Consider the following 15,245-nt stretch of genomic DNA (forward strand, 5'->3'; position numbering starts at 1 on the left):
GCGTGTGGCTGGTTGGGCCAGCTGGTCAGCCCCTGGGAGGGCAGAGCTTGGCAGGAACCAGGGCTGATGCCTCTGTCCCCAGCCCCAGCTGCCTAAAGTCAATGCTGCCCTTTGCTTCCGCAGTGGCGTAGACAGACATTGTGGTACTCGCTCGGCAAACTCAGCTATACGTATTGGGCCAAAAGAGAGAAAGAGAGCAGTTTCAGTCAGGGGAGGGGGGGCGTCTGCCCAGCAATCCCAGAGAGATCAGGGCAGCGGAGAATCCCCTGCTGGGCGTTTAGTCATCTCTGTTCCCATGTGCGTCTCTCAGGATGAGCATCTTATGGCAATGACTTGGATTATAGTGCTTAAAGTTACTTGTTTTTCTAATAGCATAGCTCCTACCTGCAAGTATTTACCTCATCACCTGGTGCGTGACCGGAGGTCTAGCCATCTCTAATTGGGGTTACAGAGATGGCATTCAGCCTCCACCATGACGCCTGCCTAAGGGATTTTTGAGGATCCTTTGGGCTTTGGCTTCTGCCTAATGCTGACTTGAGTGTCACACCTGAATAACAGGTGGCTCCAGTAAACCATTTTCCTTGGGTCTCCAACACACTCTGACCACCTCTTTCTGTTCCTGCTCCAGGGTACCCAGTTCAGATGGCCTCTCTGGCCCCTGCCGCCCTCTTGCGTCCCACCCTGGCAAGTACCGTGGTCCTCGGCCTACCTCAAACCAGGGAGTGACTGCTGGTGCCCGCGGTGCACGGGCTGGCCGGTGGCATGGACGCAGGCCGGACCAGCCTTTGTATGTGCCCCGCGTGCTGCGCAGACAAGAAGACTGGGCGCTGAGCTCTACCCCGGGGCTCAAGGGAGAGCCCCCAGCTGGTGGGGTCCCAGAAGAGCCTAGAGAAGTTGGTGCTGGGGACCCCAACTCTGATCAGGGACTCCCTGTGTTGGTGACTCAGGGAACAGAGGACTTAAAGGGCCCAGGCCAAAGTTGCAAGAATGAGCCACGGCTGGACCTGGTTGGTCCTGAGCCGCCAGGGTATAAGAGTCCCTCAGGGAAGGGAGACATGGTGGAGAAGGCCACACAGCTTGTGTCCAGCCTGCAGCTGGGCCTGGAAGCAGGACAAGAGAGTCAGCTGGAGAAGACTATGGTGGCAGAGGAGGGAGAGGAAGAAGAAGTGGAAGAGGAGGGGCCTGGCAGCTGCTCGGAGGACGATCACAGTGAGCTGCTGCAGGAGGTGATGGTGCTCTTGAGCCCAGAAAAGGGAGGGCGGAAGTGAGGTGGGTGTGGCCATGGGCGGACGGGCACCAAGGGAGGGTGGGGTTGGGGTGCAGGGCTGGGTGTTGGGTGATAGGGTCCCTTAGGAAACATGGGGGTGTGGATTTGGGTCTCAGCTCGAGTGTTTAGGAGCTGGTTGACCCTGGGCAAGTCATTTTGCTTTCCTTAGTCTCAGTTTCCTCGTCTGGAAACAAACATGATAATACATGTTTCTTGAGGTAACATAGATAGAATGTGCAACTGCTTAGTCACGTGCAAAAATTGGTCACAGAAATTACTCTTCTGCTGGAAGCCTTGTCTTACAAATCTTCTTTCCTTGGAACCATGTGTCTGCCCCTCAGACTGGCTGTAGATTTGGTTGGGAGGGTGGGCATCTTTTATTGTCATTTTATTTGTGAAGAACGCAGACTAGAAAGACTTGCTCAATATCACTTCGTTCACCAGGGAAGGGAACATCTCGGACTTGCCCAGCTCTGTCTCTTACTGACTGTGCAACTTTGGCCAAAATTGCTTAACTCTTGGACCTTAGTTTCTCCATCTGTAAAGCAGGGATATAGAATATAGTTTTCAGGATTATATGAAACATGTGTGTAAATGCCGGTCACCCAGTGGGGACTGCATATTAAGTAAGTGGCCTCCCCTGAAACCCAGGCTTCTTGACCTTCCAGCCCAGACTCCCTGCGGAGCTCAGAGTGTGGTTTAGTTGCTTGGAGTGCTGTGTGTCAGGGTCCCTTGCTAAAAGGTCTGATCTCTGCAGATCATGGACAACCTGACTGAGAAGGAGATTCAGATAGAGAAGGTCCACGTGGACCTGTCCTCCTTCGTGGAGGAGCTGCCCGTAGAGAAGGACTTTGCCCACGTGGTGGAGATCTACGACTTTGAGCCAGCACTCAAGACTGAGGACCTGCTGGCCACATTTTCTGAGTTCCAGTGAGTGGTGGCCGGGGAGGCGGGGTGCTTAGGTTTTGGGGAGGAGCAGAAACGGGGTGTGTTGCCTGGACGCTGTACTCCTGGGCAGCCTGCTGTCCTGACTGGGGAGGGGAAAGCTGCATTTTTGGTTATAGACACATTGTGGAGGCCCTAGACCTGGGCCGGTCCCCCTGCACGGCCACATGCCTGCCAGGACCCCGTGAGACCCTCCGTCAGTCTCAAGGGACAGGGCAGCCCACTCGCCTCCCCGAGCCCCACCTCCTTGCAGGCTGTGGGCCAGCTCGGTGCAGGGACGGATTCTGGGATGACCTGAGCCACCCTGCAGGGCGGCGTGGAGGTCAGGATGGAGGCCAGAGGGCCGTGTTGAGACCGACTTCCCTTGTCTTCAGCATCCCCAGATTCCTTTGGCTCCGCCTTCCTGTCTTCTCTCCTTTTTTCTTTTGCTTTTTTAAAAATTCTCATTTTCCTTTCTCCACTTTCCCTTTCTTTTCCTGCTTTGGCTTTTTAAACTCTCTTTCTGCATCCTGACCCTGTTTCCCAAAACCCTCCCTTATACTCCGTGCCTGAGCTGGAGGGAAGCCGGGGGCAGCCAGGTGGGGCATGGCTTGCTCTTCTGTGGCTGAGCCAGGCCCCGGTGACTTCCTCAGCCAGGGTGGCCAGTGCCGCCATAGCAACTGGGTGGGCCCACACTGTCTTTAGCTTCTAACAGGCCCCGGGGTCTTTGACGTGCTTACTTGAAGTTCTGTCCCCGTCCCTGACCACAGAGACTCCTGCATCCCCAGCCTCAGACCCCACGCCTTTGGCCTGCCTGTGACCGGGCCCGTGGGGACCCGCCTAACACATTAACAGGGGTGCCTTTGTCTTTCTGAAGCTGACCACATGGGCTCCAGAGAAAGTTTGCTGTGAATGGTTGTCTCCTTCCCAGGGGAAATGGGACCCGGCCTTGGGCTCCTGGTGCTTGAGGACAGGAGGTGGGAGGGGACTTGCCTGTAGGATTCGGAGGGGAAAGGGTTTGACCACTTGCTTTCCTAAGTGCTCTGTCGCCTCCCCACACAGAGAGAAGGGGTTCAAGATTCAGTGGGTGGATGACACGCACGCTCTCGGCATCTTTCCCTGCCTGGCCTCAGGTAATGCAGCTCTCAGTGGGCTCGGCCCTTTTGCTTTTTCCTGTTGGGAGGGGAAGGACCCCTGGTTCCCCAGGTGGAGGTCACCTGTCTCACAGGTGCAGGCCTGAGCCAGTGGACTCCCAGGCGCTGCTTTCAACCAGTCCAGCCCAAAGTCCTGGGGAGCCGAGGGGACCTGGCCCAGAAGGTCTGTAGTGACGTCTTAAGTAACAAGCCTCCTTCTTGTGTTAGTGCTTCCTGTTGTGTTAGTGCTTTCAATGCAAAGGCTTCAGACTCAGGTAACATTTACTGCACAGGTGTTGCAGGCCAAGGCCTAGGGACGTTCCCATATTAAATGAAACCATAGAAAAGTACTGTTTTATAGATCAGAAGTATGCAAATACTGGTAATTTCATATGTTCATGCAGGTGCATTCTCATTTGGTTTTCACTTCAGCCTTAAGGTGTAGGTTGGGTTTACTTCCAATTTCTAGAGGGGGAGACTGAGGGTCCGAGAACATCAGGGCCCACTCCAGGTCACAGAGCCTCCACGTTAAAGCTGGGGATGCCACGCAGCCTCCTGGCTGTGGCTCCGGTGCGCCTGTCCCCCTCAGCCACTTTCCTTCACTGCCCTACCAGCACTGCTCACTCTGGGTGTGATGTATAAGTAGCCAACACCCCCTACCCAGGCTGGGTATCCCAGACTAAGGCCTTCTGAACGCCAGCGCTGTCGCTGGCGGGGCCCAGTCCTCACGAGAGCCTGAATGGTCAGGGAGGGGCGGTGTTCAGGGAGGGGACGGAGTGGGGTGAGGACTCCAACTCCAAGGAGGGAGCTGCTGAGAGGAAGGGAGGCAGGGCGGGAGGCTGAGAGGCCGCCGGTGCCATGGAAGGATGAGCTCTGGCTGGGGATGTCTGTGGCCATCTTTTGGATTCTGCCACAAACTGTGTGGCATAAGCAGGTCGTGTCCTGGCCTCAGTTTCCTCATCTATAGAATAGTGGGCAGCTCGGACCCGGAGCCCTCCCAGCTCTGGCCTGCTGTGCTCTGTAAATATCCGGGGGGGCTCCATGGCCAGGCCTGACTTGGGGCAATGTGTGCATGTTCCCAGGAGGGTCTTAGTTGTGTAAAGGACTGTTTTAATCGCCAGGCAGGAATCTGCCTCTCTGACATCAGGATCACAGCCTCACTGGGGTGGCTCCTGACCGGCCGGGGTGTCCTCTGCATGTGGGCGTCCCCGTGCAGGCCTGCAGGTCTGGGGGACAAGACAAGCAGGTGGCAGTTGTCTCCTGCCCAGCCAGGATGGTGTCATAGCAGCCCTGCCCTGGGCTTTGAAGGGCTGCACGGTGCTCCTGCAGCAGCTCCAGGCGCTGCTGGGTCATGGGGCCTCTCCCGGGGGGGTGGGGTGGCTCCAGATGTGCTTTCCTTCCACAGCTGCCGAAGCCCTGACCAGGGAGTTCTCAGCGCTCAAGATCCGGCCCCTCACGCAGGGAACCAAGCAGTCCAAACTCAAAGCCTTACAGAGGCCAAGTAAGGAAGTGGCTGACCTTGGCGGGAAGCTGCGGGGGCGAGTGCGAGTGGCTGGGGCGGGGTGGGGGCTTCCCCTCTGTTCCTTCCCCTGCCTTCACTTCTCTGCTCCTTAGCAGCCCCGGGCTAAGACAGCTAGTGGAGCTGTGCCCCCCTCCCCAGAGGGTGCCGAGGGCGGGAGACCCCCTCTGAGTGGCATCTTCTGCTCCCCCGGGGAAAACTTGGTCTTCCTTCTGGAGGGAAACCATGTCCTGCAGGGGAAACAGGAGCCTGGGCTCTGAGGTCAGCCCTGGGTGTGATCCCAGCTCTGTTACTTATTTGAGTTGACCTTGAGCAAATCACTTGATGTGTGAGTTGGTTTCTTCTCTGTAAAGGAAGCTGATCATGCCTGGAGCCCTAAAGGCACACAGAAGGTGCCAAATAGGTGTTAGTTCCTCCACTTCCCTTTTCTCTCCAAAAAGCTTGGGGGTGTTTAGAGGCCAGTTTTCCATGACTGGGAAGTAATAAACAGGCTGGGGAGAGGCCTGCTGAGGCCACCCCTGCTCTCTGGGCTGGTTACCTGGCCCCTGTCCCCGGCTTCTTGAAACAACCAATATCCTGTCTGTGGGTCCAAGAGCTCCAAGTGTCCCATCTGGACTTGCTTTCCCTCGCAAAGGGCCCTGTAAAGCAAGGAGGTGGCAGTGTTAACTCTCCCACCCTACTGTAGACATAGAGAAACAAGGGGGCCAGAGGTGACAGGTTGGGTCGGGACCCCTCAGGGAGCCCTACGCAGGCCCCTCGTGTGAGCATCTGGCCACTGTGGGCACAGCTGGCCCCAGCCAGGGGACATTAGAGGTTGGCTCAGGTGGCCTGAGGCTGCTGTCGCTGGGGGAGAGGTGGCCTTGAGTTCAGCTCCCCACCGTGGGGCTTCCCTTCTAGAACTCCTGCGTCTGGCGAAGGAGAGGCCACAGACAAACACGGCCGTGGCCCGGAGGCTGGTGGCCCGGGCCCTGGGGCTCCAACACAAGAAGAAAGAGCGGCCTACTGTCCAGACTCTCCTGTCGCCCTGAGGCCCCAGAGGCCCAGCCGGACTGGATCCCGCTGGGGCTGAGCTGGGCCCCAACACCACAAGCCTTTACAGACACCGGAGCAGCCCAGCGTCACCGTGGGAGCCTCCCCATGGGGCGTGGTGGGCTTTAGCTTCGTCTAGTCCCAGAAATTGAGAAAAAATAAAAACTTAAGTTGTTCTAGTGCAATTGCTTCAAAATGTAATGGTCCACGGTGTGACACTAGGGGGTGCTGTCCTGCTTCCCACCGCAGGCCGTGGCTGCTGAAAGAAGAGGCCACTCAGGAACCTGGCCCGGAGGATCCCAGCTGGCCTCGAGGGCCATTGTGCATAGTTGGCCTGTTTTGGAGCGTGGGTTGCACCTGCCCTGTGATACCTGCCCAGATCCCCCAACAATTCAGGTGTCCCAGCCCGCCGGCGTGTGCTGCAGGGCAGCTCTGGGACACCTGGGCTGGCCCCAGTGGTGCCTGTCGCTGTGGGTTACACCAAGCACTTGCAGAAATAAACACCAAGCCAGGCGGTGAGATGAGCCCGTGCCAAGTTTGCCTGCTGGGAACGGGTGTGAGGCATCTTTGTCAGGGTGGCGCCCTCATTTCTTCTGGTTTGGGTGGAGGTGGTGCCAAGGTGCCCCTACCTGGACCTTTGAGGTCACTGTGGACGCTCTGACTTGCCAGGCCCCAGCGTGCTGGCAACACAAGCGGGAGACCCGTGTCAGGGTGAGAGGAGTCTGGGGCCGACCACCCCACTGCCGCCAGCCAGGAAGAGCTTGGAGCCCCCGGTCTGCTGACTGTTTCAGTCTAGGTGTCCCATCTGCTGCTCACACTACGGGACCACCTGGCAATTTCCAGTACAAAACAGCAGGAGTTCAAGAAAGGTTACAACTCGTGTTCTTATTGATTTTTGTGATCTCCTTAGACTGCAGCTCCCAGAGGTTGCACCTTTTCTACCGAAGGAAGCCACGCAGCCACACAGGACTGCAGGGCACGTGGGAACCCATCTCCATGGGAGGGAAACTGGAAATGTATCCAAGCTCCGTTTTGGGCAAGTGAACACAGGAATTCTGCTAATCAGGGCCCTGTGCAGTAGTTCAAATGAAACACGCGTATCATATATACATCATACATTTTTTTTTTTTTTGGAGACAGTCTTGCTCTGTTGCATGGGCTAGAGTGAGTGCCGTGGCATCAGCCTAGCTCACAGCAGCCTCAAACTCCTGGGCTCAAGTGATCCTCCTGCCTCAGCTTCCCGAGTAGCTGGGACTACAGGCATGTGCCACCATGCCTGGCTAATTCTTTTATTTTTAGTGGAGACAGGGTCTCACTCTTGTTCAGCCTGGTCTCAAACTCCTAACCTCAAGCCATCCTCCCACCTCGGCCTCTCAGAGTGCTAGGATTACAGGCATGAGCCACTGCACGCAGCCTATTATACATGTTTTATTGCAATTTTCAAGTATGTGTAAGTGTCGCTGATGACAGATGGTGTTCGGTGAGCGTCCTGTCACCCAGCACCCTGGGGATAGCACCGCTGAATCAACAACCAACAGAACTGGAACAGTAGAAACAGGAGTCACTTACACAGGTGGGCTGGTTTTTCTTCTGAGCTGTATTTCCAAAAGTCCAGATGCCTACTATTAAATGCCACTAAATTTCTTTGTGTTTCAAAGTCTGTGAAAATATAATAATGGTATCTTGAAAAATATAAGGTGGTGGAGAGAAAAGCATCAACAATGAGCTCATGTAATCAGGAAGCATGGCGGCATCATTTATATATGTGACAATGCGAGAGAAGCACCAGCTCTGAGCTCATTTAACACATTGACTGCCATGTGAGTTGTATTTAACTCAGGCTAGTTTTGACCTGAGTGTCATGAAGCAAAACCCTACAGCTGGCTCCTGAAAATCTTACTTATTGATGTTCTTATTGTTACTACTAATATGGTAACAATATGCTTCAAATAATATTGCAACAATGTTTTGATAATTTTGCAACAATGAATGTTGCAAATAATACTATAATTTGATTCTAAAAACATGGATTGCATTACATAATAACTCATGCACAGAAAACAGTAAAAATTAACAAACTAGAAAGGATCATTTTGTTTTAATAAAACACCGTGGCTCCAGGGGAAAAAATTTTTTTTCTAGTACGGCAGTCAAGGTGTCAGTCAGAAAGTGTGGCTGCATGATGTATATATGTGTGTATATAATAACAGGCTAAGTAGAGGCAGTTGGTTTAGTTGGAAGAGAGGTCCAGGTATTCAAGTTTGCTGGAAATAACTTAGGAGACATGGAGTTCAGCCTGTTCACCTCTAGGGTTGATAAGCTCACATCTTCCCACAGGTAACTTGAGAACTGCCCCGTGTTACCTGTGTTGAGCGGGGTGGCTGCGCTGGGACAGGCTGGTGGCCGCCTGTGTGTGGGCCTGGGGTCCTGGGCAAGGCTGGCTCTTGGTGCTGCTCCCATAGCCTGTGGACAAGCCCCAGGCCCCGAGGCCTCCCCAGGCCTTACAGGTCAGGCAGCAGCCCCGGTGGATGATGGGACTGTCCTCTTCTTCCTGAGCCTCCTCGGGGTCTGGATGGGGCGACTGGTCGGACTTAGTTGTTGGGAGGAGTCCCAGGGAAGATGTGGTGTGGCCCGAAGACAGGAGCTGACCATGGAGGCTGCTTTTCTTTTCACTCTTTCTCTTTCCTTTTTTTTTTTTTTTTGAGACAGGGTCTTGCTCTGGGCACAAGTGATCCTTCTGCTTCAGCCTCCTAAGCAGCTGGGACCACACACTGCTAATTTTTTTAAAAAATATTTTTGTAGAGATGAGGTCTTGCTGTTGCCCAGGCTGGTCTCGAACTTGTGGCCTCAAGTGATGCTCCCGTCTTGACCTCCCAAAGTGCTGGGATCACAGGCGTGAGCCAGAACCCAGCCCACAGTGGCGTCTTTACTGTGGGGAGAGCTGGTTATTTATGAGTCCGCTGAAATGCTCAAACTTCTTTTCTGTCTCTTCGCTGAAGGAGCCGCCTGCAGAGCAGGAATTGGAGAAAGAGTTGGTGCAAATCAGAAGCTTGGCCCTCTCCTGAGCAGGGAGTTGGCCCCGGGGCTCTGCTGGGCCACCTCTGTGACCCCACGGGGGCAGGGACTGGGTGCCAGCCATCTCCAGGAGCAGGCACGTAGCAGGTGCTGTGTCATGGCTGAGTGAATGCACACAGTGCCTTTACTTTTTACCTTCACCAAGAGTGAGGGCTGTCACTTTTCCTGCAGAGGAGAAAGCTCTTTCCCTCTCCTTCCCTAAGTCTCATGATCCAGGGAAACTGTCTTTATTGGACACGAGAAGTGACAGTGGTTTGCTGGCTTCTAGTTCGTGATTGGGAAACCTGATACACAGAGCCCACAAATTGCTACACCCACATTTTTGAGGCCACGTGCATAATGAGTTAGTGGCCTCAGCTCCAGCCCTTAAATAGCCTTGGGGTCTGCCCTGGGCTGGCCTGGTTCGGTGCCACCCTTCCTCTGTGGCCAGAGCTGGCTGTAAAAGCTCAGTCTCCACCCAGGCCTATGTGTCTATGGCATCCTTCCTGAGCGTGGACATGTGACACCGGCTCTATGCCCCAAGCTCTTTTCCCAAATTAGGAAGCTGCCTCTGCTTCCTCAAGAAAGTAGGGCAGCGCTGGCCTGTTTCCCCGAGGGTGGGCCGACAGCCCTGGGCAGGGAGGGGCGGCCGGGGCTTACCTATGTGGCAGTTGTACATCCAGATTCGGTGGCCGTCGTAGCGGCTCCTGCACTTCATGATGTTGTTGGAGTAATCGGACTCCGCAACCTCGAAGTTGGGGTTAATGACAACCTGGAGGAGAAGGCAGAGGAAGCCGTTGGTCCCCCGCTTGGCCATTTCCACCCCAGGCCTGGGGCCCTGCAAGACCAGCCTGGTGGCTAGAGCTGGTGACCTCAGGGAAGGGCAGGTGCTGGGATCCAAGAGCCGAGGGAGAGACAGCCCAGACGGGTCTGTGGGTTCTGGCAGAGCCCTTGGGGCAGAGATGAGCTCAGGGAGGCAGAGGGAGTGTGGCCTGGAGGAGGGAGACCTCACGCCCCTCTGTCTTTCTCAGTTTTGAGTCACACTTACCCCCCTCCACCAAGGCCGTCAGAAAGGGGTCACCCCCTCCTGGAGCTCTGGGAGATGCCGCAGAGCAAGACACTGGAAAGGCATAGAAGGGTGAAGGTGCCAAGATGGGTGGGGAGCAGGGAGATGGGACGAGTCCCAGCTGCGTGACTGTGGACACGTCCCTTCCTCTCTCTGGGCCTTGGCCGGCTCTGCAGAGCAGTGGGTTGGGCTAGGCCATCGAGCCCCTGCCTGCCCTGCGGGTCCAGGGCCTGTGCTGGGGCTGCTGGTGGAGACTGGCCCCCGCCCCCGTCCCTCCACGTCTCCCCAGCTCAGCGGACATAGCCCAGAGAGCAGGAATAGGAAGGGCTGTCATTCCAAGAGCGGGCTGTGACAAGCCAGAAAAGGGGAGATCTGGGGTGAGGAACTGAGGAGAAAAGAGCAAGAGGAGGGCGGTGGAGGGTCACGGGGCAAAAGCTGTGCCTGGCACAGTGGATGAAGGTGCATAGGACTAGAGGGTCCTGCATATTGGAGGGCTGTGACCTCGGCGGGCAGGTTGCTTGCTAAGGAACATTCTCTAGATTTGGGGCCCCAGAAGGGCCAGGACAGACCGCTGGGACTGCCCAAAGGGATGCGGTGGAAACCAAGGTCAGCACGGCACCCACCCGTGTCCCGGCCCCGGGTGGGGAGACCTTTCTGTCCTACACAGCAGGTGCTGCGTCCAGCGGCTCCCCAGGCCGGGGCTTTCCATGCCTGAGCTCCGTGTTGGTCCCAAGGGACATTTTCTTTTTGATGAATCCATATTACCATGCCCCTAACGAGCCCATTTGCTAAGTGCATAGTTTGGGGATGGACAACACTAAATACAGAGCAGGTGTGCCCGAGTCCGCCTGCCTGGGACATGAGCACAGTAGCGATGCCCCTTCCTTGGTGAAGAAATGAGACAAGTCATTTGCCAGGTCTGGGCAATCGATAGCAGTCATTAAATAGATGGCATCTGTCAGAATACATGACGGTACGCAGTCACTTGGCAGAGTGACAGCAAACCTCAAAGCCACGCCGACAGGCGCCACACTGGATACGTGCACGTAGCCACAGACAATCATATTTTAAGTAAACAGCGCTCTGCTCTTTGGCTGGGCCTCTCCTCGCCTGTGCTCTGGGCTCGTGGGCGGAAAGTGCTTGGCTGTCTGATTCCAGCCTCAGAAACTGCCCTGGAAACCTCTCAAAGCCCCTCTGTGGTCACCTCTCTGCAGGTGTTGTTTCTGTGAGGGCCGTCTGTCGGCCCTGGGCTGGCGGAATGCCCCCTCGGGAACGCTTTCAAGGCAGAATGACACATTGCTGGTCATCAGCTTTGCCACCCGCAGGAACGCGAGACGGGTGGAGTCATGGGAGGGAAAGAGCGGGTGGACGGACACCAGAGGGAGGCGCTGGGATACAGCCCCGTCTGCCCCACTGGCGAGGGGCCTGGTCAGAGCTTAGGGCTCTTTGCAGGGAAGTGGGGGGCCAAGGCCCCTGGTTCCTCCTCAGGGCTGGCCTTCCACCTGGGCAGAGTCCCCACAAAACAGTGCCCTGGCCGGCTGTATCCAGTGTTTGACAATCTACTATTATAGATTCATTTCTTTGCATTGAGAACGGCCCCTCTGCAGATCTTCTTTCATGAGGCAGATGTTTCTGGGAGAGGGAAGTCATATGCACTTGAGAGGCTGCTTTCCGCCTCGACAGCAGGGGCCGAGGCAGGGTTAGGGCACTGGGACGGAGGGGAGGGTATCTCAGTAGGACGTGAGGGTTAGAGTCTGGGGGACAGATCCCGGCCTGCAGACACATTTTGGTTGGCAAGCACCAGGCGCTGACTACATCTGATTTGAGTGTCTCGGGCATCTCTGGTCCCCAGCCCCTGCACGTGCCCTTTTCCCCAAGCCCTCGGGCTTTCCATGCTTGGGTTACCCAAGGACTATGATGGCCTCTGGGTGTTGGTCACATCCTACAGTTTAGACACCCTGGCCTGCACGCAGCCTCCCTTCCTGCCCCGAGCAAGGCTGGAACCCTTTCCCGCCGGGCTCACCTGGAACAGGTAATCTCCAGGGGGTACATCGGTAATGTCGATCCACTGGCAGTCGATGTCATGGCGGTACATGTCCCAGCAGCCCATGGTGATGCCCTGCTCGCCAAAGTTGGCACACTCATAGCTCTTCTGGATGTCTGCAGGCGGGGCGGAGAGGGACCTGTCACCAGGCACACATGGCCTGTGGCTGCACCTCTCTTCCTGGCCCCAATCCCCCACCATGTGGGCTCAGGGTCCCTGCCCCACTCTATGGGTTTCTGATCTGTTCTCATTTCTGTGAACCTCCCACTCAATTCCCTCCCACATCCCACCCCTCCCTTCAGGCCAGGCTCAAGGCCTCCTCCTCCACGAAGCCCTCCCTGGCCACTCTGGTTCACTCTGGCCTTTCTGTGAATCCCTCAGCCTAGGGGTGGATGGCATGTTTGTCAGGGAAATCTCTGGGATTCACTGTTGAGCTTAATGTAGGGGTAGTCTTGTCTCTCCCCACTTGAGTGTCAGTGATGCAGGTGCAGGTGCAGCTACGGATGCCTCTCTGACCCTTACGTGTTGTCTGCACGTGGCAGGTGCTCAAAACCTGTTTGCTGGGAGAGTCCCCGTCATGCCGGTGGCAGACTGCTTCAATGAGTAGCGAATGACACACTGTCTTTGAAGAGGCCACCATGTCTGGAGACTACTCTAGGCAGCAGGTTGAGTGGGAAGAACTGACGAGTCTCACCATGAAGAGCCCCGAGGGGGCAGGTGCACTAACGGGCAATCACAGGGCAGGTGTGGTGACTCAGGGGCAGGAGCAGAGTGCTGCCCTGGCTGGGGGAGGCAGGGGGACCTCAGAGGGGGTTGTTTGAGCTTGGACATGAAGGGTGAGAGCCTGGTGGGGTGGGGGTGCTTGGTGTTGGGGCACATGGGAAGAAAGGTTTGTGGCAGCCAGAGTGGGCATGTGGGTCCAGGCCCAAAGGTCTGGACCTTGCCCGGGAGGCCCTGTGGACCTACCAGTGCCCATTGGCACAGACATGGGGGGGGAGGTCCAGGTGCCTTTGGAGCCAGGTCCTGCCCATGCTCCTTAGCACCACGCTGCAGCCAAAGGCCCAGGCTGGAGAAAGGCAGCAGGGGTGAGGGTGACACAGGGTCTAGTGTCCAGCCTGGGCTCCTGCCTAGTGGCTGTGGGGGTGGGAGCATTCAGGACCCCCAGAAACCCCCACCTGCCCCCACATAAAGGTACCTCCTTCGCATTCTGTGTCCTCCAAGCAGAAGCTGGCCTTGTGGCCCTCTGCCACCTTGGTGCCATTGAGATTCAGCAGGTCATAGTGGGTGAACACCTCCATGCTGTGGTAGTGCCTGCAAGTGAGAGAGGGGCCAGGAGATCAGTTTCTGGGGCAGCTGCTGCCTGCGAGCAGAGGCCCAGCTGGCGACCTGGCTTTGGGAATGCCCCACAGCACGGTCCACGGGGTGGCTGGGCTGGACGACACATGGGTGACAGGGACACAGGAAGGAAGACAGAAGAGCGAGCCAGGAATCGTGGTGCTTCAGAGAGAGCCTGAGGGCTCTGGAGTAGACAACCCGGCGGCCTTGCCGAGCCTCGGTCCTCATGTCAGCTAAAGGGGGTCACAGTGTGCGGCTCACGCTCGGCACAGCCCGGCACAGGCTGCGCTCTGTCACGTACGGTATCGGTTTTAACAAGCAGGGGCCTTCCTGAGCACTCCACTGGCTCTCACAGCCCATTCCTTTTCGGTGCACATTCTCTAGACTGAGAAAAAAAATCCCATTTTGATGTCTTTTGAAAACTTTTGAAAGTAGGAATACGGTAGGGAGGGAAAGAATGAAAGAGGGGAGGGTAGTGAGTCAGGGGAGAGGTGGCAAAGAAGAGGCACTAAGAAGTAGGACGTGTGTCCTACATGGGACATGATCGTGCCCAGTGACATGAGTACTTCAGACCAGGAGGGGCGGGCCTGCGGCCCTGCCTGGGGCCATGGGGACGTCAGCTGCAGCAATCTGGGCTCCTTGCATGGAGCAGATGAAACAAGGAGGGGAAGGAAGACAGCCGGGGGGGCCTGTGGGAAGGGGGCAGGGGAAGAGCTTGTCCCCTGGGCTGACAGTTTACATGACGACTTCCTTCTGTCCACTTGGGAGTGATTGAGAACAGATGCGGCGTGTTGGGAAGTGATGTGCTTGGTTCAGAAGAAACACGGGAGACATGGCTGCCGCGTGCTGCCGGGGCCTTCCTGACGCCCTCGCTGCCCGGCTGTCACCATCCCGACCCCAACACACAACGGTGCATCATTGCACACACCTGCAACTATGCCCATACGCCTGTCTCTGCCATTACAGGGACATTTGGAAAATTGGGAAACTAAGGACTGAGGTGCCCGGGCACGGGGAGCAGAGTTACTCGCTTCATCTGACCCGAGGGAGGGATGACCTTACCCACTCTCTGGGCTGGCGTTGGGACTGAATCAGGTAACTGTTGTAAAATGCCCAGCACGAGGCTGGTAACAGGTGAGCACCCAGCACCTGTTGGCTTCTCATGGTTCCTCCTACTGTAGCTGCATCGCCATTGCCACCCTGTCACTCCCTGTCACTCCTGTCACTGCAGGCTAACAGGGGCTGGCCTCAGGTTCCCTCCGCCATGTAGGGACAGAGGAGGGCAGACAGCAATGAAAAGGGTGGGTTTTCTGAGAGGAAATGGGAGGCTCCTTTTCCCTTCCTCCTGCGTTTGCTTGTGCTAAAAATAATGTCCGGAGTTGCTAAGTCGGTCTTCCTGGTCACTCTCGCTCCGGGGCACGGCGGTGCTGAGCTGGGGGCCCGAGGAGAACATGCACAAGGACGCGTTCTGTGGCGGCTGCAGCGATGACTTTGAAAGAGTCTATTTTGGCTTCCTGAGGGAGCAGGATGAGACATGAGGTCTGACTCACTGCCTAAAAAATGTCTGCGTCGCTCAGAGAGGGGCTTATGTGCCCATGTTTACCGGGCTGGAAAGACTGAGGAGAAGGAGTTTATGTTCCGTTGTCTAAACAGAATTCAGACAGAGTCCACAGACGGACTCTTGTAAGGCTGACCCCGCCGGCCCGCTCCGCGGCTTCCTGCAGACTTGATTTAAGAGGCTTCCCCAGCTGCAGTTTCTCCCCTGCAGACACTCGGCAGGGAGCGCTGGTTTCGCAGCCTACCAGCGAGGGCTGGCTCTGTCCTGGAGCATCTCTGCTTTACCTGTCGGCGTACGTGTGCATCCCTCCCCCGCC

General features: G+C 56.3%; 2 protein-coding genes across 6 annotated transcripts in view; one reads left to right on the forward strand and one right to left on the reverse strand.

Moving 5' to 3' along the window:
• R3HCC1 (R3H domain and coiled-coil containing 1) overlaps positions 1-6,057 on the forward strand; it is a 193,043-nt gene extending 186,986 nt beyond the window's left edge. For 2 of the 3 annotated variants that reach the window (XM_075997206.1, XM_075997207.1), the window contains exons 5-9: positions 629-1,226; positions 2,025-2,197; positions 3,254-3,324; positions 4,730-4,825; positions 5,741-6,057. In XM_075997206.1, coding sequence (XP_075853321.1) covers positions 629-1,226; positions 2,025-2,197; positions 3,254-3,324; positions 4,730-4,825; positions 5,741-5,871 — 1,069 coding nt within the window. In that variant the 3' untranslated portion in view covers positions 5,872-6,057. The remainder of the gene's footprint in view (positions 1-628; positions 1,227-2,024; positions 2,198-3,253; positions 3,325-4,729; positions 4,826-5,740) is intronic. The other variant, XM_075997208.1, reaches the window with a different exon arrangement.
• Positions 6,058-8,547: 2,490 nt separating this feature from the next.
• LOXL2 (lysyl oxidase like 2) overlaps positions 8,548-15,245 on the reverse strand; it is a 72,882-nt gene continuing 66,184 nt past the window's right edge. For all 3 annotated transcript variants that reach the window (XM_012739346.3, XM_020282832.2, XM_012739347.3), the window contains exons 11-14: positions 13,232-13,347; positions 12,016-12,152; positions 9,587-9,698; positions 8,548-8,878 (exon numbers count right to left, since the gene is read on the reverse strand). In XM_012739346.3, the coding sequence (XP_012594800.2) occupies positions 8,799-8,878; positions 9,587-9,698; positions 12,016-12,152; positions 13,232-13,347 (445 nt within the window). In that variant the 3' untranslated portion in view covers positions 8,548-8,798. The remainder of the gene's footprint in view (positions 8,879-9,586; positions 9,699-12,015; positions 12,153-13,231; positions 13,348-15,245) is intronic.

Source organism: Microcebus murinus, chromosome 24 (assembly GCF_040939455.1).
Source record: "Microcebus murinus isolate Inina chromosome 24, M.murinus_Inina_mat1.0, whole genome shotgun sequence".
Taxonomy (NCBI): Eukaryota; Metazoa; Chordata; class Mammalia; order Primates; family Cheirogaleidae; genus Microcebus; species Microcebus murinus.